The 27,505-nt window shown below is 42.7% G+C and overlaps 1 protein-coding gene across 3 annotated transcripts in view; it reads left to right on the plus strand.

Moving 5' to 3' along the window:
• Positions 1-27,505, plus strand: part of CDH23 (cadherin related 23) — a 914,269-nt gene that overhangs the window by 624,986 nt on the left and 261,778 nt on the right. For all 3 annotated transcript variants that reach the window (XM_083146306.1, XM_083146304.1, XM_083146305.1), the window contains exon 22: positions 24,983-25,172. In XM_083146306.1, coding sequence (XP_083002432.1) covers positions 24,983-25,172 — 190 coding nt within the window. The remainder of the gene's footprint in view (positions 1-24,982; positions 25,173-27,505) is intronic.

The raw sequence follows: 27,505 nt of genomic DNA on the forward strand, positions 1-27,505 counted from the left end.
AATGTTGTTCTTTGTTACCTTGATTATAACCTCTTTAAGTCTGCATATGTTATACCCTAAAACAGTGATATTTTACTAACAGGAAATAAATTACTAACATGCCCATTGCCTCGAGACACGGGGGTCTCAACCCAAGTCCCAAGCACCACCAACAGGTCATGTTTTTGGATTTTTTTATCATACCTTGGTCTATTTTGCTTGGTCAGTAATGACCCCTTTTGCTTCAGCAGACAGAAATCCTCACAACATGACCTGTGTGAGTAGTTGAGGACTGGAGTTCAGAACCACTGTTTGTAAACTACTACATGCAACTTGCATGTAGAATAGTAGACAGGGGCAAACGCAGGATTTTCAGAAGGGGGTTTCCAGAGGGGTGGAGCAAAGCACGGAGATGGACACTTAGGTGACCCAGTATATGCCGGGTCAGTTAAAGTATTATAGATAGACCAAATGTATAATAATAATAATAATAATAATAATAATAATAATAATATATATATATATATATATATATATATATATATATATATATATATATATATATACACACACACACACACACACACACACACACACACACACACACACACACACACACACACACACACAGTGGGTTTATTATTCATAATTTTATGGTGGGTGGACATCTTGCTTGACTGCAGATATCTCCAGTTCTCGGAAATAGATTTCTTAGAATTTAATGGAATTAAAAACTAGAGAATCCCACCTACCAAATGTTATTGGGGACTAGGTGATCAGAGTTCAGGAGGCAGAGCAATCTGCCAACGAGTATATAACACTACATACTAGGTGTGTGGAGCTGGAGCAGTAACCAGCTGCTGGAAGGCTGATATATCTGGTTCTGAGAATAGTAGAGACAAGCTACTAGTGTCCCTCAAAGGGGAGAGTCCCAGCTTTTGGAATATACCCTCAGAAAAACTCTAAGTCAGAGAGAACTTGACTTAGGGGGGTTTCTGGGTACTCAGAAACCCCCCTGCGTGCGCCACTGGTAGTGGGTGATATGGTATTATGGTGCTGGGAGGTAGTGGGAGATATGGTATTTTGGTGCTGGGAGGTAGTGGGAGATATGGTATTATGGTGCCGGGAGGTAGTGGGTGATATGATATTATGGTGCCAGGAGGTAGTGGGTGATATGGTATTATGGTGCCGGGAGGTAGTGGATGATATGGTATTATGGTGCTGGGCGGTAGTAGGTGATATGGTATTATGGTGCCTGGAGGTAGATCGTGATATGGTATTATGATCGCAGGAGGTAGTGGGTTATATGGTATTATGGTGCCGGGAGGTAGTGGGTGATATGGTATCATGGTGCCGGGAGGTAGTGGGTGATATGGTATTATGGTGCTGGGAGGTAGTGGGTGATATGGTATTATGGTGCCTGAAGGTAGTGGGTGATATGGTATGGTGCCGGGAGATAGTGGATGATATGGTATTATGGTGCCGGGAGGTAGTGGGTGATATGGTATTATGGTGCCGGGAGGTAGTGGGTGATATGGTATTATGGTGCCGGGAGGTAGTAGGTGATATGGTATTATGGTGCCGGGAGGTAGTGGGTGATATGGTATTATGGTGCCGGGAGGTAGTGGGTGATATGGTATTATGGTGCCAGGAGGTAGGGATAAGACTTTATTCACCTTGGTTTTCTTAATTCACCTGGCAGCGGGTGATTTGCAGCAGCAAACAGTGTGGTTGTAAGACGGCCGTTTCGTAGGGTTGCTTTGTCAGTGGAATAAGAGGCCATCATTGACAATTCAGTGGAAGTCTGTAATTTTACAAACCTATCACAGTGGTGGCATGTCTTTTTACATGTCCCCCACAGGTCACTGAAAATACTGGAAGGGGTAAATACATTTTTCTTTAAGGGAGCTGTATATAGAGATGATTTGAACAAAGTTATAAATACCAGCAAACAGCTTCAACTCTCTCTGGTCTTACCCCATTTACTTGTATATCAGATTGCTAAATACCTTAAAGTGCAGCATAAAATGCTGGCAATATATAAGTAAAAAATAATAATCATATTAAACCTATTGTATTTCTTTTTACAAATTATCCTATTCCTTCAAGGCCTTTTTGTGCACATAATTAAGATTTTATCTATTGTAGATCTGTATATATAACCAAGGGTACATTTAGGAATCTTTGCATTCTTACTTGTTAATCTAGTAACGATTCTCAAGGATCTCTGTAGAAGCTTTTTTTTAACAACCTTCACAGAGTGATGGAAAATAAGGGACTTCATAATTCAGCTTCCTATCACGGGAAGATAAATGACATGCGAGGAGAGACACCGCACTGTCACACTCGTGTCCCTTACACTGTGTCTATCTAAGCTTGGTCTCTCATCACTTTTTACTTTAAGACCTACATTATGAAATGCTGGTTACATAAGGTGCAGACTGATTTCCAGCTCAAAAGGTACAGCCTTCATATCCACCAGGCACTGTGCTGATACGAAGCACGAACACTCAGACAGCATCCCCTGCAGCAAAAAAAGTGATGCTAAAATATATGAAGTAATGCTGGTGTGTGATTCTGACTAGTAGCTTGTAGAACATTGCTCCTTTTAATGTTTTCACAACACATATATTTTATGAATGGTAGTTATTACAGGATTGCCTACCCTCCCGGAAATCGGGTCCGCCTCTCGGCCTCCAGCATTCCCACTCAGCAGGGGTCTGCAGTTACGCTAGCTGGCTGCCCTCTCGTAATCTCCCGGAGAGGAGTAGGCAAAGTAGGCAATCTTAGTTGTTAATGTTGGTAGTAGTAGTAGCATTTGTAGAAGTATCATAGAGGCGTTGTGTCCAGCAACACGGATCCCTCCCAGCATGCCCTACGGTAACCAACCCCACTGTGCATGCGCAAAGGGACTTCCCCATTAGAAATGAGGAAGTCCAGGCAGCGATGGGGATCGCAAATGGCAGCTCTTATCATGAGCTGCCCTTTGCATTGCTCATCGAATATATTAGTACATATGCAATGAGTACCGGTGCGGTGGAATGTACCGCTGCTTGGTATATCCCGCCCAGAGTGATGTGTGTATGGGCCATCTGTGCTAATCCTTGTTCTGGTTAGCACAGGCTGGTTATTTGAGTCAATTTTGACTACATGTAGACAAAATTTAGACATGCCATTTCTCTGGGTATACAAATGGTTTTGCAGTGGACTGCAAGAGAGAGCGTAATCCCCCTTTGCAAAATTGTGAGAGAATTGCAAAATGGATTGCTAATCGTCATCCACTCGCAAATCCATATGCAATTCATGGACCATTGAAATGATTTCAATATCTGTGCAAATGTGAGTAAGTCTGAGGCTTTCACTAATCTGCAACTGAGACAGACTGGATGTGGTCATCTCTGATTTACAATCCTTAAAAACGCCTGGGCATGCTTGCGTTTTTTTCTACCACACTCAAACGCCAGTTTCCTGTCATTCTAACTACAAGAGGATTACGATCAGGATCATGACGCATTTATGTTGCGAATTCCCTACGCACATGTGCGATTCGATCGGTACGCATGCGCAGTCATTTGTTAATCCTTGATTTGCACATTCTTTAATTAGCGATCAACTCTGAATCATGCCCACAATTTGTTGTCCTTTTCGATGTAGGAATCTTGGTCCTGAATGGACAGCGCTCTCTGCTTGTGAAGTGATTAAGGAAAACCCCTTATAAATACATTTTTGTAGTTATACTTTTTACATCATTGTAACATTGTGTGATTTCTGTGAGATTCAAAGCACTCATGAAGGAGCTAGATTGCTGTATGGGGAAGGGAGAGGGTTGGGGTGGGCAGGAGGGTAATGTAAAGCTGGGTACACATATATACAATCTGTACTACCGTCGGACCGTCCACAAACAACAGCCGATCACGCGCGCGCACACCTGTACAATTTTACTTGCGACGTCCGATGTACTCCCGTCCAAACAGTCGCAAGAAAAAGATTGTACCACCGTACACACTCTCCCGATTTTTGCTTTTGACACGATATATATAAACATAATTATCATAATGGGCTGGGTTAAGGGCATACCGAAACAAAGGGGCGTGATTACAGAACCTAAACAAAATATATAGGTGGACCACTATAAAGACAGGGTACGCGTCAGCCGGCAGGGTGACTAGGGACAGACATGGCAAAGTGACTAGGTAGTCACTTTCCGCATCTTTATAGCAGCCGGCAGGGTGACTAGGGACAGATACGGCAAAGTGACTAGGTAGACTAGATGCGGAAAGCAACAACCTAGTCACTTTGCGGTATCTAAGCGCTACCTTGATTAGAATGTAGCCCTTATGTCACAACTAATATATACTGTATGCAGTGATGTGAGCAGTTACTTTGAATACTTTTAATATTATAATGTATCAATAGTACACATACGGACTATAATAATATAAGCAATTGGCTCATCATTTTAACAATCACATTGTTTGTTGTGTGTACTATTGATACATTATAATATTAAAAGTATTCAAAGTAACTGCTCACATCACTGCATACATTATATTGCGTTCCGGAGACGCAGGGTAGCTTGGGCATCAATGGCAGGCTGTACCCGGTGGGAGGCTGGCAGGCTGTACCCGGTGGGAGGCTGGCAGGCTGTACCCGGTGGGAAGGCTGGCAGGCTGTACCCGGTGGGAAGGCTGGAAGGCAGAGCGGTACTCTGCTCCCCTGTCGCAGCACCACGGTCACGCACCACAGTCACTGGCAGGCGCTCCATGACTATGGGAACCGGGGCAGCGGCGCTCTCACTGTGACAGGAAGTCTGAGGCGACTGTGTCCTGAATGTACGGGCGCCTCCATAGTCGTGGAGCGCCCGCCAGTGACCGTGGTGCGTGACCGTGGTGCAGCGACGGGGGAGTGGAGTACCGCTCTGCCTTCCCACCGTGTACAACAGAGAGGCTGTCGTGTCAGCAGCTGCTGCAGCACCCCTACTTCGATAGCATCTGCTATCAGCTACCACTATAGCTGTGACACTGATTTAGAGACAGCATGTGCATGGGAAATGGCAGCCAAACTAGTGCATTAAAAGTTTGTAGCAATGTCTACAGTAGTCTCCTATTTTATGAAAGTGTGTAATAGTTGTATTGTATGACTTCTTATGTGTCACTCAAACGTTTGTACAGTGATGCGTAAAGGGAGCCGGACACAGCACCGGCTTTCACTGTGTTGTGTCCTTGTGTAATGTGCCAGCTTCCCTGAACCCTGAGTGTTCCTGATCGGTCACTGAGCTGATCCAATCTCCTCCTAAAATTTGGTCATTAAAATAAAACAGGGAGCCCCGCAGCTCCCTGCCGCTGTCCTTTTAGACGGAGGAACACATAGACGTATCACAGAGTATGTGCTCCGTCTATGTGTTATCTATGGTCTTCTATGTGTTCCCTCTAGCATTTCAAAGGTGCTCTGTTCTGAACATGAATTTCCCAGACATGGGGCACATTATGTTACACTGTGGCAATGTAATGTGTAACATAATGTGTACTATGTCTGGGAAATTCATGTTCAGAACAGAGCACCTTTGAAATGCTAGACGAAACAAATAGAAGACCATAGATAACACATAGACGGAACACATACTCTGTGATGCGTCTCCTTTATATTGTGACTAGCGTCTATACTTTAACTGTAGCTGCTACGCTCACATTTAACCTACTTGATCCCCAGATGCTGCATCCACTGAACATGGTGTGGATTTATTACCACGACACAGAGGTGACTGACATCCTCTAGTTAAGGGATAACCTCAGCACGAATTGTTGGTTGCAGTATCTCAGTCATTACGGTGTCATCCCCACATAAAATTCAGGGGTCAGACACGAAGTAATAACAGTGTTTATTTAAGACACATTAGAGAACCATCACAGGATAATTAAGGTTAAGGTTCCTGTGAAGTCACATTAGTCACTGTTAACCCCGTTAATTCATACAGTCCTTGCCGGCATTTCCTATTAACTTATACTGCTTTCACATTGCAGAAACGGTTATTGACCCTGTATTCTTAAACGGGACTTTAAAACGGGTCTGAGCCTTGAGACCTTTCACATTGCAGGTGAAAACCGTTTTAAAAAGCATTTAATACCATTCACACATTCAACCCGTTTAACCCCCAAGGGACACGTTTCAAGCCATAGAAATAGAGCCATTCACACTGCCTAAAAAACGGCTTTGAAACGTGTAGGACTCTGCTTTTTAAACGTGTTGAAATACCGGTTAACTTTAACCGGTAAATCAACTCTGGTGCTTTCACATTGCAGCCTTAAACGTTTTAAGATGGAAAAAAAACGGCAATATACCGTTTTAAAAGTGCAGTGTGAAAGGGGTATCATTAGTCTCTGCTGAGACTGAAACATTGTTTATTTACATTTCACAAAACATATACTGTGTTGCCATATTGTTACAGAAAGTGAATCATTCCTGGGGAATCTATATTTCTGACAGAGCATCATTTAAAACGCTGCAGTTAAAAAAAAATCATAGAGACCATTTAGCAGACACAGGAGCCCCGCACATGCTGTTTTTAAACACGCACTTACCTCACTTTGTTTGTCAATATTTGTAAATATTTTTTAATATTTTGCAGTTTTAAGTACATTTAAATAAAGGCTAAATTTTATTCCGTATATAGCAGTTTTCCCTAGTCACCTGCCGGCTGACTAATTAGCCACGTAGCCCGTATATAGCAGTTTGCCGTATGTCTGGCCCCTGGAGGTGAATTCTTCTTGTTTACAGGCTGTGCTGTAGGAGAGATCTTGCAGCTATGGAACGCCCAGCTTTGGCAGTATAATCGCAAGAACGGCCAGCATATCGATGGAACGTGCGTACACACTGCACTTTTGTTCCGATATGGTCCTGGCCGGTCAGATGAAAATTAAACAGCAAAGAACCTTCGACTGACCAAGTATGGACAGACAAGACCGTTTTTGGCCGTTTATCGATCGTACGGGACAGTGTACACACCTATACAATTGAATGGCCGTCCGACCCAGAATGGAAGAACGGCCCGACAATTGTATGTCTGTGTACCCAGCTTAAGTATACTGTACATACCTGAACCCTGTTGGTATTTTTCCTTCGGGATGACAATGTTGTTATTCTGGCCACCGGCCTCCCTACCGGCGGGCATCTATATATATATATATCCCGTGAGAGTTATAGGTGAGATTAACACACACATTTACTAAAATGAGAGCTCTATTGAAGATGGGATGTTGCTTAGGGCAACCAATAAGATTCTTGGCCAGATGTACTAAGCTTGAAAAGTGATAAAATGGAGAGTGATAACACACCCTCCAATCAGCTCCTAACTGCCATGTTACATGATGGGTTTGAAAAATGACAGATAGGAGCTGATTTGGTTAGTTGTTTATCACTCTCCACTTTATACCTTGTTGCAGCTTAGAACATCTTGCCCTCTATCTCTTATATTCTAAAAGGTGCTAAATAAATAAGTAGATTCTGATTGGTTGCCCATCGCAAAATCGTCTGTAATAGAACTCCTGTCTTAGTAAATAACCCCCTGTATCTTCACACCCACATCTTTTTATCTATGAATTAAGGACTGTCCTGTTTACTGGACTGTTGGAATCTTATAGTTCTGCAAAGGTTGTATAAAATATTACCTGTCTCGGGATACCATCATATTGTATACAGAAACTAGGTCGACATGCAGGAAGGTCGACATGAATCTAGGTCGACAGCTCATTAGGTTGACACAAGCATAGGACGACATGGGCAAAGTCAACAGTCAAAAGGTCGACCTGGGGTTTTTCACAGTTTTATGAGCCAATGTGTATTTCATGCCCTACAATCCACTAGGGCATGGTGTGAGAATAAAATAGTGTGCCCGAAGCATTGCAAGTTAAATGTGTCCATGTTGACTTTCGGGTAAAAAAAAAACTGTGGAAAACTGTGAAAAACACAATGTCGAACTTTTGACTGTCGACCTTGCCCAACGCTTGTGTCTACCTAATGACCCATGTCCACCTAGGACCATGTCCACCTAGACCCATGTCAACCTTGCCCCATGTCGACATTGCTGCATGTCGACCTAGTGGTGTCGACTTAATGCTTGTCGACCTAGTTGCTGTAGGCAATATAATCCACACCCCCTGTCTCTGTATTCAAACGTTAATTTACCAAACATGCAGGGGAACACCTGAGTTGGGGGATAAGAAGAGTGTGGGGAACTATTATCTTTTGGTTTAACTTCTCTTATGTGTAATCAAAACTAAATATTTACTTTTTTCGGAATAAGCCTTCAGACCTTGCGCTTTCACCTATAAGTCATGGAAACACTAAGCCTCAGTAAATAAATGACACGGTCATTATCTAGTAAGTAACAGTTCAGCAACTTCGCTAAATGTTTAAATAATTCTTGATGCCTTTAGTGTTTTCTCATGTACTAAATAAAATCTACCAATTAGCCCTTTTAACATATATAGAATAATTAAGTACAGCTGATCTCGATGAGTTGACTCACATTAATTATTAAAGAGGGTTAATTGGTCTTTTAAATAAGTCACCTTGGCAATGTGAAAGAACAAATACCAAGCGCTGCAGAATTAAATAATTAGCTGAACATATTATTTATGTAACTGATGTAAAAAGAGTGTTGGCAGTAGTAGTAATAATAATCATTATAGAAGATCAAAATTACATATATTACAAAATATATAACATAAAACACTGGTTGCATAATTTCACTTTTTACAATACCCATTATTTAAACAAAACGCTAAAATAATCCACAGTAAAGAAGCTAAAGTACCAATTTAGAATAATTATTGAGAATGTCTGACACTATAGTCTCGAAATATTATTATTATTATTGTTTATTTATTTGGCACAAAAAGGGTTGCGCAGTGCATAACTATATAACTATACATAAATGAGCAAAACAAAACAAAAAATAAACAATGGTTTACAGTACAAGGCAATTTAGGACAAGTAAAAGGTAAAAGCAAAGTGTGGAGCGCTAAAAAATGGTTTGGATCAATATAGTATAATAAAATTAACAATCTATTTATTACATAGTATAGGGTGGAATATATCCACTGAAACAGGTATATAGCCGTGTACACAATTACAGGTCAAACTTTAAAAAGAAATATATATAATAACATTTGAAAATTGAGTGATAAGATGGGTATAATACTTATAGGCTGGATACTTGAAGAAATGTCCTTATTGGAGGTAGTTGGTATTATTGTGCGGTCTGTGGCTGTTTGCAGGTGGGGTCCATATACCTTGCCGGATAAGTGACGCTGGAGGAAGGGTATTAGCCCACTGGAATTGTGGGTATCCTCGAAGAGATGCGCCCCTGCGATCCTTAGTATGCAGGTGGTGGTGTCCCCAAAGGTGGATAGTACCAGGTGGTAATAATATCCAACAGACAGTCCAGTATTGGTGTACCAGGAATATACTCCAAGGATCAAGATATCCAAATTGCCAGTAACCCAAATAAAATCAGCAGGTGCTCCCTGACATGTTTCGCCGTCTAAGTGACAGCTTTTTCAAAGGTAGGACAAGTACATGGTCAATAAAGACAGTTCCTTCAGGACACTGAAGCAATTATTAGGGTGGAAGATATATTATAAGAAAAACACATAAGGAGAGAAGGCCCTGCTCATGAGAGCTTATGGCAGCAGGGGAACTCCCAACATTTTATGGGTGTTCCCCTGGGACTGTCACATGATGTACAGGGAATGTATAAGCATACACATCCCCTCTCATGCAAATGCAGGGATTGGCGTGGGGGGGGGGGGGGGGGTTTGGTTCGGCCAGGCAGCAGAGAAGCAGGAAGCTTTATGTCTAAGGCGTTCTTCTACTAGAGTTTTAATATCACTTATATATACATTCCTTGTTGGGGAGACTTCCTCTCAACTTTGTTCTCAAGAGAGGTCCTGGAAAGTGGAATTGAATACCACTTTGACTGAAGAAGAATAGAGTAAGGTTTAGGACACTGCTGCCGGCTAGAGTAGAGCGGGCCTGGAAGGAGACTGCACATGGACCACTACCTATCTTGATAAGCCCCCTGGTTCAGCTCCAAATCTATAGTATTTCCACTTGGTATGTCAGATGTGCAAGTGTACAGTATTTACTTAAACCCTATGATAGCATAGAGACAGTACATAAAACGCATTGGGAGGTGGCTTGGATTTATTAGTACTGTATGTTCTCAAACTGCATAATCCTCTTTCTAAGCAATACAGTTAATTAAAAAGTTATATACATTGAGTTTCACATTAATTAGTCTGAATTAATGGAAGTTTTATTGCATCATAAAATATAATACATTTTAATTTGCATGTAATAAAAATAAAATAATATGTAAATCTTCTTTTTGAATGAAATAGGCATCTTCTTTACTGCAACAGTCAAAACGGAAATGTTAAGTATTAAAAAAAGATTTTCTGCAAACCTAAATTGTTTGAGGATCGATCACTTGCTCAATTCTCGGAGCAAGTTGAGAACAATGAAGATGTCTATTTCCCTCCCAATTATGGAAATAATCTCATAATAACATAGCTGAAATCTTTTTGCAATATATCACAGTAAAATGAGACATGATACCAAGTCACCTCCTACAGGGGAAGTCTGCTGATATATTTATCATTGATTACTTAAAAATAAAACTTATTTATGTATTTGATTACATTTCCCCATCCGGCCATGTACGTGCAGCCTGATATTTAAGCATTTTTTAGAAGGATGCCTCCTGTTAGGTACCGTACAAATCTGCGTATGCTGTTTGATTAAGGAGACGCATTTCAATAGGCATGATGAGCTGGACTCGTCTTGCGACTGCAGGCAGCTTTGTGTGGAAAACAAAAATGTTACCAGTGTCTTAAGATGTGACTCTCAAATATACCAATTCATTTTAACTGGGCTCTCCCAAGTAATACAGGCCTAATTAACCTGGTCTTGTGGAGCCAATCCCACTCACTGACATACAGTACATATATTCACACTTATATGTCAATGATGCTGGACACCATGAAAGCGGTTTGAGATGTGAAAGATAATAGATCCATGAAGTCTTGATTTTCCTTGAAGTCCATGATGTATGATCCATGGGTAAGAAATCTATCTCTCCAATGGAGTAACTTGGACTTACCTCTGAGATAACAGATCCCGAAGTCATCCTGGAGCCGCCAACTGAAGGATTTACCAAGGTCCAGAAGTTCCATTCCTGATGAAATAGCTTGGAGTTCCCTCAGAGATTGTACATAAAATATATATTGACAAAAGCATTTGTCCACAACTGTTCATGATTGAATTCAGGTGTTTCAATAATACCTGTTACCACAGGTGTATGAATTCAAGCACCTAGCCATGTAGTCTCAATTTGCAAACATTTGTGATACAAGATAGGTCCTTCTGAAGAGCTCAGTGACGTCAAGCTTGGTTCTGTTACAGGCTGCCACCTTTGCAATAAGAAGGTTTCTGCAATGTCCTACATGCTGGATACATTCCATGACAGAAACAGAAACTCGAAGCCTATGACCACATAAAACAAAGAGGCTTCAACAACTGCAAAAGCACATTGTACATAAATGTCATCAGCAACCTGCTGATTCCATAGCGGAAGTGTTTTGAAATTACACTGGCATTAATGTAGGCACAAAACCTGTACAATGCAAGCTTAATAGATTGTGATTCCATGGCTGATCATCTTTATGCAAGCCTCACATCACCATGTTCAATACCAAACATTGTATGGAATGGTGAAATGCACACTGACATTGGACTGTGGAGCAGTGGAAATGTGACAAACACTTCTCTGTTTGTCAGTCAGATGGGCGACTTTTAGTTTGGCAGAGGCCAGGAGACAGTTACGTGCCTGACTGCATTATGCCAACTGCAAAGTTTGGTGGAGGAGGGATAATGGTATGCGATTGTTTGCAAGGTTTGGGCTGTGCCCCTTATCTCCAGTAAAGGGCAGTCTTAATGCTTCAGCATACCAAGACATTTTGAACAATGCTATGCGTCCACTTTGTGGCAACAGTTTGGGGAAGGCCCTATTACTATTCAAAAATGACTGTGCCCCAATGCACAAAGCAAGGTCTATAAAGATATGGTTTGATGAGTTCAGTGGGGAAGAACTTGACTGGCCCTCACACAGCCCTGACCTCAACCTTTGGAAACAAATTGAATAGAAATTGCAAGCTAGGCCTTCCCGTCCAACATCAGTGCCTGACCTCATAAATGCTCTACAGAATGGATGGGCAAAAATTCCCACTTTTTTTGTTTCATATTAAAATAAAATTCCCAGCTTCAGTTTACTATAGGTTAGGGGGGACCAAATCGGTCCTTCTTATCTACCAACAATTTCCATACATTTTCCAGGCCAGCTAGCTGGAGCACTCATTTTCAAACATGTACTGCATTCATTCCTAACTGATACACTCAAAAGATCCACAGGTGGTCTGGAAAACATGAACTGTTGGTAGAGCTCGAGGAACGGTTTGGTCACCCTTGCTATAGGTCAATAACTGATACATTTGACCCTATCAGTTACTTTCCTTTTACCAAAAGGAGCACACAATTTATTCTGTATGCTCCTCATTGAGCATAGTGTAACAGAGTTTCTAACCGTAAAACAATCATACCTCCCGAGTCTCTTAAGATTTATAGAAGAAAGGTCTGCATCAGTGGTGTCATTAGGGTTGGTGTCACCCAGTGTAGTAAGTCATGGTGTCTCTGCTGTAGCTGCATAGTAGGGGCGGTCACACTGGTCACGTGAGGAAGGGATGGGGCGGGCGGTGAGTAACGATGGGGCTGATGGGGGCCGGGGCTGCCTGCGGTGGGTGCGGAGTGGTGTTACTGAGGACTGGAGTCGCGGCAGTGGCGTGTGGCAGCGCGGCTGATTTGGTCTCACCCCACTGAGGGGTGACACCACTGGGCTGCATATAGGCCTATAGTGGAGATGTAATGTATAATTAGTGTGTTGTTCTGACATCAGAATGTGATAATTATACAATGATTATTTACATAGACTATAATCTTATTTCCAGGCAGTTATGAGGTTAATTTACTTTACTAAGAATTTCAATACATTTTCTTTTTCTGACACCTTAGACTTAAATTGATTTACCACTTGTTTTTTTTCCCTCTCATTCTAAAGTACACAAAATAGACTTAATGGAAGTTTAATAACGCATTAAATTAATTTTTATTTTTGTCCCAATCAAACCTCATTAATTTTCCTCATAATTTTGTTTTCCCAGAGCAGCCGACATTAACTGTTTTTTTTCTTTTTATTGAAATGTTTCCATTTGTTGGGAAGACATTGTGTTGTTACGGTATTATTATGATTATACTCGCACAATAGCATAATATAATGCAGATTCCTATACTCCCTATTAGAAATGCCATACCTTAACTTCGAGATGTTCTTATCTTTCCAGTATTGTTATTTTTCTCTGTAATTATTGGACATTTTTATACCTAATAGGCTACAATGGTGCGCTATTTTTAATAGATTCAACAAACTTCTATTGACAGTTCCCTGAACAAAATATATTCTCTTTAAATAGCTCAACCAATTGTTTATACAGAATGCATATTCCTTCCATGCAGCATAATGTTTTCTTTGTGTCCGTTTGTTATCAGCTCCTGCAAATATTATTTATTTGGGGATTTTTGGTAATTGTATTTTTTGGATGAATATAAAAAAGCTCTCTATAGAAATGTATATATATGCAAACACTGAAAATGTAAATCAAGAAGATTATTTCGAGACCGGTATAAGACAGAATGACGTCGACCATTTGTCCCCTGGAAACACTTTGTGTATACAAAAGAGGTGTTAGTGCTAAACAGGTATTCTGCGTACATTATATTATGTCATCATTATATCTAGATGTGTTTTGTCCTAGAATTAAATAAATACACAGAAATTATTCCTTCATTACTACTGTGGCCCAACTTTAATGTCTTGGAGATGTTTAAGTTTTACTGGGAATAGTTCCTTATTAATGCAGCAAAGCAAATAATCTATCTATCTATCTATCTATCTATCTATCTATCATGCCAGTTATATAACCTTTGTTACATGCACATGGGCAGTATGACTGGCGAGTCCCTGAGCGCCCATTCACGTGTGTTTGGCAGCATTACAAGGGGAGCTACATGTGTATTAGCCTAGGGCCTGGAACCATTAACCAGTTAACCAGGCCCTTTCTTCCGCTATCCATTATAGGAAAAGAGGGTCCAATAATGTTTCTACGAAAACCTGCTATAATTGTTAAAGAAAAAAAATGGGGGTTGGGGGTCAGGATATCAGCCCCATCTCTACAAAAATGAAAAATTAAAAATTAAACTTAACATTAGAGCTATATATTACTGCTCCAACTACATTTTTGGAGACTTTTACATGTCAATTTTATAAAGAAGTACAGTATACAAATATTGCAGAAAACTATTTTATTGGACATACTGTATATTGGGGAAAGTTGACGAATTAAGAGAATGTACCCTATTTTTTTTACACTACTACATAATATGGGGCTTATACCCTGAAAAGCAGTGATGGGAAGAGGACTATTTTGTTATGTTTTCTTTTTTTACTTGTATATTTTGTAGCACCAAGTGGTCACTAGATCAATGGTAATGTTATCATAATGTCGGGGTCATCTTAACTAACAGCAAAGTAATACACTGGCTGCAGGCCGGGATAGAATGTGGCCAGATGTCTTTGATTGTGTGTAATTCACAATCTGAGTGGCTGGGCAGCATTCTCTTCCTGCCTCCAAAGATGCTCCGGAGGCATCATCCTGTGGGGTAGATGCCTCCAGGGCCAGCCTATCGCTGCTCAAAGACCCCAGGAATCATGTGGCCCTGGGAAGCTGGCCATTGTGCTATACATCAAGATGGCCCTGCCTAATTATAAGTAATATGCAATCCTATATTACACAGTGATTTGCTAATGGCAAGATATCGGAAGCTTAAGGAAGTCCTGATGACATCGCAATCCACCATCTAAAATGTCAGCTCAGGCTTTACTGATCTCAGCTGTCATCTTATCACGTTCAGTGTGAGGGAAGCAGTCACTATTTATTATTAAAATATCATCTGTAACACGCTTTAGAGAGCAGAATTCAATACAGAAATATCTTGCACTGTGCACAGTTTGCAGCTGGTTGTATAGGTCACAGGTATGGGAGATCCACACTGCCGTCTGTATAATGTGTAAACAGGTACACGCTTAATCTGAGGGGCTGCAATACTAATCTGCTGATCATGAAACACTCCATTTCTCTGGTGCGGCACTGCTGCTCGGGGAAAAAAGCAGCTATCACACTTTCAGATTTTTTTAATCTGCAAAAACATGCGGAAACTAAGGATTCTGCTTGTTTAACCCCTTCACTGGCAATCCCGAGAATTTTCCGGGCTATGACTTAATGCCCAGGCTGGCAAACCCGGAAAATTCTCGGGATTGCCAGTGATTAGCATCGGGCAGCGCTGCTGAGTTCATCGCTGAACTCAGGTAGCTTCAGCGCGGCCTGGCTCCCTCCCCTCCGCCGCGCTTCGGCTCACCCCGCCCCCCCCGGCTGTTACATTGCAGCCTGCGGTGCCGGCTTATGACAAGCCGGGTCACAGCATGTAGGGACGGGGAGCCGGGGCGCAGGTCCGGGCAGCGGCTGATTGACGGTTCAGCGTCACTGCCCGGACCCAGGGGAGACAGTGGTGAGTTTTTTATAGGGAGCTCTCGTCATAAAAAACTCGCCCACTGGGGAGTGCTCCCTCAAAGAGGTCATAATAAAATAATATATATATTAGGTCCTTTAATAGAAAATAATGGTACTTGTGTATTTTCACGGCGCCCGATATATCGGATGCGATATCGGCCGATATATCGGATGCGATCCGAACTGATTTTTGACCTGTTCATAACCCCACTATCCACTATGCATGGAGTTGAGTTTATATAGTGTGGCGAGCGCAGCAAGCCACCGAGCCCGAAGCGTGGCGAGCGGACGCGGATTACTGCGCTCGCCACACTATATAAAATCATTATGAACAGGTCAAAAATCGGTTCGGATCGCATCCGATATATCGCCCGATATTGCATCCGATATATTGGGTGCCGTGAAAATACACAAGTACCAAAATAATTCTCAGGGTTATTATCAGCGGCAGCTCCTACCTGGGCATAGGAGGTAAACTGCAGCTAACCACGCTCCTGGGTACCTGCTGCCTTGCACCCGCCATGCTGCCAGGTCACGGCACTTGTATACTGTATTTGAAAGACAACAGGCTTGAGGAATGTGCAGTAGAGCGTACTGAGCAAGAGTAAACACCTGAATTCTGTGGGCTGCAGCCCATAGAAGCCGGCTAGGGTTGCATGATAAGGCAAGGTGTGACTTCTTCCTTCCTACAGCCCAGACTGGCATTCCCAAAGGGAGAGAACACCTCCCAGTGGGACTGGCTGTCATGTGGGTGACTAGCAGGTAGGACGTCCAAAGTCACTGGTAGTCACAGTTTAGCCATTGTAGTCTCATGAACTGCATCTGGCTTCACTGAGTGGTGGCGCATTTTACTGGAGGGGCTGTAGCCCTGCAGTAGATATAATTTGTCATTGGTATTAATAGGCTAATACTATACCACATCATACTTGCCTACCCTCCCAGAATAGCCAGGAGGGTCCCGCAAATCGGGTCCCCCTCCGGGCCCCCCGGGAAGCTGGGTAAGTCTCCCGCACCCCCACTCCCCCATGTTATAAAATCCTGAATTTCACTGGTCTGCACGGAGGGGCAGGGTACAAATGACGCGAATCACGTGATTTTGCGTAATTTTAGCCCCTCCCCCAATCCAAGGACCCACGAATAAACACTGTCATTGGGTGGGTCTTGGTGACATCAGCCTCATCCCGCCCCCCTAACGTAGCCTCGTCCCGCCCCTCTTTCACTTCTCTCCGGGCTTCACCTGTAGAGGAGTTATAAAAAGTAGGCAGGCATGTACCACATAGCCACCTCATTCATCAACTGTATGCCTGTCGTCTCCCAAGTTTTTTGTAAGTCAATGTTTGTAGAAAAAATATTATTGCTATAATATGTCACTTAATTCTAGATTTCACCTAGTTATGCTGCATATTTTGTTCTGCAGCATTACACTTCAAAAATTCTGTTTATATTACCGTGTTTGGTAAACCATGCATCCATTCCTATGTGAAACTACCCATTTAAAACACATGGCTTGCTTACACTCTAAAATAAATGAACCATTTTAAGAGCCTGACAATACACATGCCAGCCTGAACCGTTTGCGCTGGATTTATCATCCTGGAGCCAAAAATTAATTACAGTTTTTCTTTCAGCTGCTATAAAGTAAACAAACCATTTATGTGCTAAGTATTTTATGGCTCCTAATAGCTGAACATACAACAATTTTAGGTACTTATGTAGTAACTGGGCTGCCGATTTTGAAATCGGGTCCATCGCATCGCATCGCACCCGACCAAATCGCATGCGATGCGATGCGATGCGATGGACCCGATTTTTCCATAGGATTCAATGTTAAAATGGACTGAGTCCATTTTAACATGGAATTCAATGGGAAAAAGGGGTCCTTTTCATACCCCTACTATCCAAGTGGGCATGGAGTTGGATATAAACCTGTGGCGAGCGTAGCGAGCCACCGAGCCCGAAGCGTGGCGAGCGTAGCGAGCCCCGCGAGGGGACACAGAATACCGTCCCCTCGCGGGGCGCGCTTCGCTCGCCACGCTTCGGGCTCGGTGGCTCGCTACGCTCGCCACAGGTTTATATCCAACTCCATGCCCACTTGGATAGTAGGGGTATGAAAAGGACCCCTTTTTCCCATTGAATTCCATGTTAAAATGGACTCAGTCCATTTTAACATTGAATCCTATGGAAAAATCGGGTCATCGCATCGCATCGTATGCGATGCGATGCGATGCGATATCGCATCGCATCGCATCTGATTGTATGCCTTAACTTAAGGCATACAATCAAAAAATCGGCAGCCCAGATACTACATAAGTACCCAATTTTAAAATCTTAACCCTTTACATTATGCAGAGCTTTTAACATACTGGAGTTAGAACCTAAGAGTGACATTTCTCAGATTTCTAGGCACAGTACCAGCTTTTTAAGTTTACCCTTGTAAAGGTTCAGCTGTGTTTTCTAATATGGGCCAACTGCACATTTAAATGTCTCTTGTCCTCTTGTTTTATCATTTATTCTTATTCCCTAAGGATTAAATACAGTATTAACATTTATTTTTGACAGGAATATTTGGAATGCAAATGTCCACTGACCTCCCTCCCAAACATGGTATGATGGGAATTTTATGCCCCTTTCAGACCGCACTTAAAAAAACGGTATTTTGCAGATCTTTAACCGTTTTAAAACGGTAATCTGTGCGGTCTGAAAGGTGCAGAACCACTTTACCGTTTTAAAAAAGCAGTTTTTTTAAAACCGTTAAAAAGGAGGGTCCTACCCTTTTCAGACCCAATATTTTGGCATCAAAATCGGGTCTGAAACAGTATTTGGCTCCCAGCCAATGTGCGGACCCAGCGCAGTGAATATTTAATGAGTGCTCATTAAATATTCACTGCGCTTCACCCCCTGGAGCCCCCTGTGCGTGTGTTAACATTCTGAAAGTCCCTTTTCTTATAAGCAGCCTCCTGCTGCTTATAAGAAAAGTGACTTTCGGAAAATGGCTACCCCCATACGAAAGACAGTTTTTTTAAACTGGTTTTCCTATGGGGTAGCCATTTTCTGAAAGTCACTGTTTTTTTATAAGCGCATCAGTCCATTCTGCTGGGATCCGCAACGCAAGAGGTACCGGCTGCACGGGGGGGGGGGGGGGGGGTTCTTAAACACAATGGGGGGGGTTCTTAAACACATTGGAAGGGGCTTAGCCCTAGGGGTGGGGGGTGTTAACCCTAAGGGGGGGGCTGAAGACCGCACTGGCTTTGACCCTGTATTTGGAAAGTTTCCAAAAACGGGTCTGACATTGTCACAAAAACAGCACTTAAACGGTAATATACCGTTTAAGAGTTGCGGTGTGAAAGGGGTTTTACCTGGCAGACCCGTTTTTGGAAACATTTTCAAATACAGGGTCAAAGCCAGTTATGCGGTCTGAAAGCAGCATAAGTGATCCAGAGCCAGATGCACTAAGCTTCAAAAGTGATAAAATGGAGAGAGAAAAACAGCCAGCCAATCAGCTCCTACCTGCCATGTCACAGACTCTGTTTGAATATCAGGCAGGACCTGATTGGTTGGTTGTTTTTCCGGACATCAAAATCTGCAGTCCGGAGCTTGTAGTGTCAGGTCCGAGGGCGTGTCCCGTCCTGGGGGTGTCCTGTCTGCGGGGCTTGACGTAACAGCTGTCACAAGGGAGAGGAGGAGGGAGAGAATAAAACCTCCCTGTATGGTCCGGGCATGTAGCAAAAACCAGAACAGAACCACACAGGGGGGCTGTAATCTCCCCTTCCCCATGTCCCTGGTGAAAGCTATCACAGGCATCCCCCTGGACAAGACACCCCCAGGACGGGACACCCCCCGGACCAGACACTACAAGCTCCGAGTCCTCAAGGAGGAAGGCTAAAATTTACAGCAAATTTTCGGCTTTATCTGCAAATCCTGCTCACTTCCCTAGAAAGCAGGTGGGATGTGGGAGGAGTATCCACTCCTCCAGGGTTCCCCAGATGTACTGTATTTTGGTTTTTATCTCTAAAATAATCAAATTGGTTTACCATATTACATGTCACTTTAAGAGACATCTGCTGAGAGCAAAACAGTCACATTGACCCAATAGCACTTTTCAGCTTAGTTTTTATTAAATCTCTTTGTTATTCTATCAGTTCAATTTTTTCTGTGTATCATTGCAGTTTTGGGTCAATTCAGTTAGGAATGAGTGGTCTGTGTGAGCCGCTTTCACTGCAAATCCCCACCGTGAATTGTATTTCTGTAAGCGCACTGCTGTCGCTTTTTCAGAGGAAATTAGCTGCTTTTATCTGTAAAATGTAGGAAAAATGTTTATTTCAATGGAAAAATGTTGGGACTTAATGACCAATTTGTCTACTGGAAGTTTTTAGTTTGCTTAATTGGGCCATTAATAACATGTCAATATTGGTGTTAAAAATGTCATCTAATTACCCCAAAATAAACTTTTTTTTAATTTAATAATGTAACTCAAATTTAATTAAAGTATATGTTTCAGCACAAAATACTTACTCTTTATCTTTTTTTTAATTATTAAATGTAATCTCAAATTGCCCCAAAAGCATTTTTATTTTACTTCTTCAGTTGAATTACTTTATATTTTATTTTTTACTAACAGTTTACTACATAGCGCAGCAAATTCCATTGTGTGTTATAATTTGAAACAGTGATACAACAAACTGGGTATTTACAGACAGTTAAAATAATAGTAGGGTCCTGCTCACGGAATGGGATCATTCGTCAGACTGCATTTAGGTCTACAAGCATTAGGTCTACACCATTAGGTCGACTTGCATTTAGGTCAACCTGACTGAAGGTCGACAGGTGTTAGTTCGACAGGGTCATTAGGCCGACAGGTATAAGGTCGACAGGGTCATTAGGTCGACAGTGAAAAAGTCGACATGTTTTTATTTATTTAAAAAAAAAATGTTCATTTTTTCAAACTTCGACCCAGTCAACATAGCACCGCGTCCCCTCGCATTGCGCGCTGTGCTCGCCATGCTTCGTGGAAAGGTGCCTGGCTACGCTTAGCACACTATTTTATTCTCCCACCTCGCCCTAGTGGATGGTAGGGCATGAAATACCGCCTGTCAGCACGTCGACTCATAAAACAGTCAAATGACCCCATGTCGACCTTTTGCCTGTCGAACTTCCCCATGTCGAACCTAATGACCCTGTCGACCTTATAAATGTCGACCTAATGACCCTGTCGACCTTCAGTCATGTCAACCTAAATGCATGTCTACCTAAATGCAGGTCGACCTAGTGGTGTAGAACTAATGCATGTAGACCTAAATGCTGTAGACAATATGACCGTATCCCCTGCTCACAAGCTTACAATCTAAGTGTATTTTTTTTTTTTCTTAAGATCTCATATGGGTGATTTAAATACATTTTTTTTGCTTTACTTAAAACACTCCCAACACTTTCCTTATACTCAATAACAGACTTCTATATGATTCTTTTAACAATGTTGTCACATGTTTGTGGTCCAGGATATTCTCCCCACTTTTCATATACTTCTCCGATGATGAATTTTACAGGAAATTTGTGCTCCTTGCCTGCAAGAACCACAAATAGGTATTTCTAATTAGATCTCGCATTTCTCAGGTGTGCTCATTCGTGTGAAATCTGTCTGTTTCATGAGAGAAACTGGCAGTTACAAACTCGCAACTAATTGCATAGCTGGAAGTTAACCTTCAAATTGTACAGGGCCGCCATCAGGGGGGGGGGTGGGGGGTGGTATGCGGGGGCTAGTAGAGTCCCGGACAGACAAGGGGGCCCGGGGGTCAGCGGTGTGCATAGGCGCCAATTCTGTGGGTTCTCTCGGGCCTGAGCACCCACGGAAAATGTTCAGAACCCACGAGCTGGCCAAACCCCGCCCACACACAGCGGCGCAGATCCTGTCTGTCTGTCAGCCTAGAGAGTGAGCTGCTACCTTGGTCTTGAGGTGGAAATGGCTGGGCAGCAGCATCATGCTGCCTTTTCTCCTCCTCAGGCAGCAGTGGCATTGCCACAAACCTGATTACACTCCACAGCCCCTCTTACTGCCGATGATAGGGATGCTTAATAGTAGCATTCCCGGGCACGACTGTCACCGGCTTTTTCTCATCTGTCTGGCCCTGGCTAGCTTAGCATCCTGCCCCATGCACATGGAGAAGGTTCAGCATGCAGAGAGGAGAGCTGGAGTCTGCAAGCCTCAGGTCCTGAAGGGACAGCTCCCAGCCTCAAGTAGACCAAAAAAGCTAATAGTCATCTTAACTTATATAATACTGCTTTCACATCGCAACCCTGCTCTAAACCGGTATTTGAAAACCTTCTTGAAATGGACAATCTAAACCCCTTTCACATCGCACGGTGGACCCAGTTTATTACTGGGTTATTACCAGGTTGGTGCCTTTCACACTGAACCCGGTCCACACATACAACAGCGTAAAGTCATTTGTAATGGACTTTTATGTGATATATTTGTCATATGTTTGTATTCTAGCTAAAAAATACTCACTGCAAATCCCAGCTACCATTCCCCCCTAGCCTATACATGGGTGGTTTTCAGCACAACAAAGTGATCTTTCACAATCCAGCTGGGGAGTGCTATCCCAAATGTGAATTCCCACCTTAGAAGGACCAACCAAGTGAGGTAATCCTTGGTCTTTTCATTTTGGACCCACCACCATACTGGATCCACTACAGGACCCTTCACAAGAGGCATCATAGGAACGGATCTCATCATTTAACAGAGGCATTATACGGTACCGTATGGACTGGCCCTCATTAATACTTCCTCTCAGGCATACACACTAAGCAGTGTTAACTCTTAATCCTCTATTGTCATTATTTTTTTATATACTTTTTTTATGGTAATTGTTTTATTTTATAATTAAATGTATTTTTTTTATGTACATCATTGGCATTCTACTATTTGAATCTAATACCATTTAAGTAGCTAGCACGGTGTACCCCCTTCCCTTTTTCTTTCTAGATTTATATAGGGGTGTGACAACCCTTAAAAGTACACTGCAGCTTGACAAAGCAACCCATAGTCTTGCGCCTCTGTTGATAACTTGTTATCATCCTCCCTCCATTTTTAGCTAAAAAATACACCTGTTTGTTGATGTTTATGTAATGTACCAATTTCAAATGTTTTTATACATTACATAATCTTTTACAGTGCCAGTGATATACCTGCCAATTTCTCCTCTTATTCTAAGCAACTCCCTCCCCACCTCATCAGCCCATGTTGCCATAACTCTGTAGTGTAGAAATATACCAGCAGTGCTTCTCCACTACTTCAAATGCTAGTTCTCTTGTTTCCTGATTCAGGATAGTGTCATCAGGCAGGAAGACAGCCTATCACCTCCATTTGCAGAGTCATGTGTTGTAAAAACCGGGTCTGAGCCTTTCACACTGCACACTTAAATGGCTCAGAACCATGTAGGATCCTTTTTTTAACCCGTGTTCAAGTACCGGGTGGCGCTTTCACACTGCAGCTGGAACCGGTTTGGAACGCTTAAAAATGGCAATATACCGTGTTATAGCTGCGGTGTGAAAGGGTTATTGGAAATGTGTAAAGTTGTTGTGTGGGGGTTGGGGGGGGGGGTTGTATGTGATTCGGCATATGAGGGATGGTGGTGGGGTGATTTACATAAAATATACAAGGGGGTACACAAAATTCATACAGCTTGTGTGTGTCCACTGCACCTCTCTGTCCTGTCATGTGATTTTTGACTCCTACTGTGCAGCGTAATTTGATTTTTTTTGCTCATACTGTGCAGGGTAATGTGATTTTTTGGCTCCTATTGTGCAGCGTAGTGTGATTTTTGGCTCCTACTGTGCGGTGTAATATGACTTTTGGCTCCTACTGTGCGGTGTAATGTGACTTTAGGCGCCTACTCTGAGGTGCAATATGACTCTTGGCTCCTACTGTGTGGCATAATGTGACTTTTGGCTTCTACTGTGCAGTGTAATGTGACTTTTGGCTTCTACTGTGCAGTGTAAGGTGATTTTTTGGTTTGTACTGTGCGGCGTTATGTAATTTTTGGCTTCTACTTTGCTGTGTAATATGACTTGGCGCCTACTGTGCAGTGTAATATGACTTGGCGCCTACTGTGCGGTGTAATATGACTTGGTGCCTACTGTGCGGTGTAATATGACTTTTGGCGCCTACTGTGCGGTGTAATATGACTTTTGGCGCCTACTGTGTGGTGTAATATGACTTTTGGCTCCCACTGTGTGGTGTAAGGTGATTTTTGGCTCCTTCTGTGTGGCATGATGTAATTTTTGGTTTCTACTGTGCGGCATAATGTTACTTTTGGCTTATACTGTGCGGTGTAAGGTTGTTTTTGGCTCCTTCTGTGTGGTGTTATGTAATTTTTGGCTTCTACTCTGCAGCATAATGTGACTTTTGGCTACTACTGTGCGGTGTAAGGTGAATTTTAGCTACTACTGTTCGGCTTTATGTAATTTGTGGCTTCTACTGTTTGGCGTAATATAACTTTTGGCTCCTACTGTGCGGCGTATGGTGACTTTTGGCTCCTACTGTGAGTTATGTCATTTTGGCGGTTTGCAGGCTGTGCAGTGGCTGCAGGTATTTATACTTTTATTAAGACAGGATTATGCATTAATTGATACCCATTCATTGATACCCAGGCCCGTTGCTAACATAAATATGGCAGGGTGCAATGGCCAACTTAGTAATTTTCAGAGTAAACAGCTTTAAGTAATTTCATGAAAAACCAGGGACCACACACTGCCCTCATGAAAAATCTTTTTTTACTGTAGCTGATTCTTGAAAGCATTGTTCATGTCTGTGTGCCTGTGAGAAGCCTGCAGGACAGGGATAAACCCCAGTGGAATCTAGAGCCTCTGGCTGCTGAAGGATTGCCACTAGTTATGTTTTCATCTCAACAGTGAAATAAACTTTTCATGTCTGACTTTCTAATAAAGGATCAGACTGACACATGGGTGCAGGAAATTATTTAGTGCTGACTAACGTTAAACCCACAGAGGGCACAAACAATTTTCATTGATATGAAGCCTGTACAGTACAAAGCTTAGATAGAAGGATTCGACTTTGGCTCTCAGTGAATAATACACAACATTCTGTACAAATGTTATTGTCTGTAGGCTTGAGGACCTGCGCTCAGATCCCATAGATTAATGTGTGATATATCTTTGTCTGTGGGATTGAGGACCTGTTCCTAGATTAATCTGTAACACAGTATATTTTTTATTCTCAATCTGTTATTGTCACCATCTCTCAACAGGTGATCGCTTTTGATCCAGACCTTGCAGCGAACGGCAGCCTAGTCTACAGTATTAACCCACCCAACAAGTTCTATACCCTGAATAGTACCACAGGAAAGATACGCACTACAGGGGTGGTACTGGACAGGGAAAACCCAAATCCGCAGGAAGCGGAGCTGATGAGGAGAATTGTTATCTCGGTAACAGACCGTGAGTACGCACAATCATTCCCTCCATCCATACTTATTGTTGATTTTGTTTTTATACAGATTGGGCCTCATCTGCAAAGCTTAATAGATGAACAGCATTTATGTTATAGCACCCAGGGTATAAATGATCAGTAATGCACATCTTTTGCTTATTTGTTTTCATTACACATTTATGCTCAATGCATTGGGCACTCATTACAGAGGTCAGGTAAATTGATATACTACATTTACATAACTATCGGTTCATAAGAATACACTTAGCTGTATATATATATATATATATATATATATATATTTTTTTTTTTTTTAAGTCTAAACTTGTCATTTGTATGAGACACACTTGCCTAGTTTTGAAATAGCATTTCTGGGAGATGGTGAAATAACACCTATAAGTGTTTACGTGTGTACTGCTACATCTGTGAGGTAGACATACATATGTTTTAAATACAAATGTACAGTAAATGGGCCCTAAAGCAATTAGTAAGATACACTTTTTGATGAAAATACATGAATACATTTCCTGGGGAGGGGGAGTTAGGGCAGGGTGCCATGTGCCTCCCAGGCTGCTTTATTGATTACTGACGCAGACCCCCTTAAACACTAAAAAGGTATTGTCCTGATCAGGGCCAGTGCTCAGCAGAGGATGCAGTGCAGGGAGGCACTGGGCAGTAGAGGCTCTCTCCCTGCTCTGCATCCCCGCTTCTGTCCTTTGTGGCTGCCGTCTACTACCGTCAGCAAATGGTTTGGGTGTTACACAGTGCTACTACTGTCGGCGTTACTCTGCGCTACTTCTGTTGATGTTACGTACAGGCAGCGCTACTACTGTTGGCAGCTGGTGTGGGCATTACATATAAACACAGTACTACTGTTGGCAACTGGTGAGGGTGTTACACAGCGCTACTACTGTGTTGTCCAGTTATTATCAAGGGGGAGCATGTTATGATTATACAGGGAAAGCAGCCTATGGTGTTGTGTTATTACTATTATACAGGGGGAGCAGCCTGTGGTGTTCTGGTATTATTATATTAATCAAATATTATTATATTAATACATATTTTTTAAATGAAAAACCTCCATTTAATGATTCACTGTTATTTATGGACCAGTGCTCTGGACTTGCCCCAGGCTAAAAGTTGCCAGACAGACCCTGGTTATATCACATTTAAAAAGGCATATGTAGCCATACTGTAGTGATCATTATGTGTATTATTTATAACTAATACCTATAAATGCATACTTACCTATCTAATGGCTGCTCATTCTGGGAGGGAGCAGCCAAGGCATCATTGTAACCCCACTCCCTGCTTTACAGTGCTGACATTGCCAGCATTTTAAAGTGTGGGGGTGGGGCAACAATGACACAATATAGCCCAAATCATGTCATCACCCCGTCCACGTCACAGGGGTGAGAAGAGCTGGTAAGAGGGAGCAGGATACAGAGAGAGGTCTTGGGGGCCAGGAGGGCCACATGATTTTTTGGGAGCCTCTCCGACAATCCAGGACTCGGGAGAGTAGGCAAGAATGGTCAAATGCAGGGCCGCCGACAGGGGGGTGCTATGGGGACAACTGTCCCGGGCCTAGCCGCTCTGACAGGGGTAGGGCCCGGTCCGCTGCATCCCCGCAGCACCCCCCTGCTTCTTCACTACAAAGCTGCTGGCCGCCGCCAGGCCCTACCCGCTGGTTGGCGGCCGGCATTCCCCCTCATAGCAGCGGGCTGCAGTTCGTCTGCAGCCCTCCGCACAGCAGCCCCCTGGCGAGTGGCCAGAGCCCAGCTCCAGGTCCTAGCAGTGCCTGCTGCCTGCCTGGGACGCTGAAGCAGGCAGTGCGTTAGGCAGCAGGACAACTAGTAGCCTCCACAGGAAGCCCCCACAACAACTGCAAAGTGACCCGATGACGTCACTCCGCGCGTCTGCCGGGGACACGGCTGCCGGAGGAAACCCGCCCCCATGTCAGAGACCAGGGATACCGGGCGGTACCGATCAGGACAATCTGAATGTATATATCTGTAATTTCTTTTTTCCCTAAGAATATAACAGTCAAATTGCATTCAGGGAGATTTCGAGACTCCGCAGGGAGTCGAGAGATTACTTCTATTTCAGGGAGTCTCCCTGACAAGCCACCAGAGTTGGCAAGTATCCTGTAAGAAAAAGTCATGACTACTAGGCCAACTTAAACATCATTTGCCAGATGACTGTCAAACTGCCTGGCGTACTTTATCTTTGTATGTCTAAGTTTCTCAAGTGGACTTAATATGTTGGAGAACAAAATAGATACACAGCTTGTTGCAGAACCGAGTCTAGCAGAAATGTACTTAAAATAAATCAAATACAGCAG

The sequence above is a fragment of the Crinia signifera genome, chromosome 6 (genome assembly GCF_055691185.1).
Source record: "Crinia signifera chromosome 6, ASM5569118v1, whole genome shotgun sequence".
Lineage (NCBI taxonomy): Eukaryota > Metazoa > Chordata > Amphibia > Anura > Myobatrachidae > Crinia > Crinia signifera.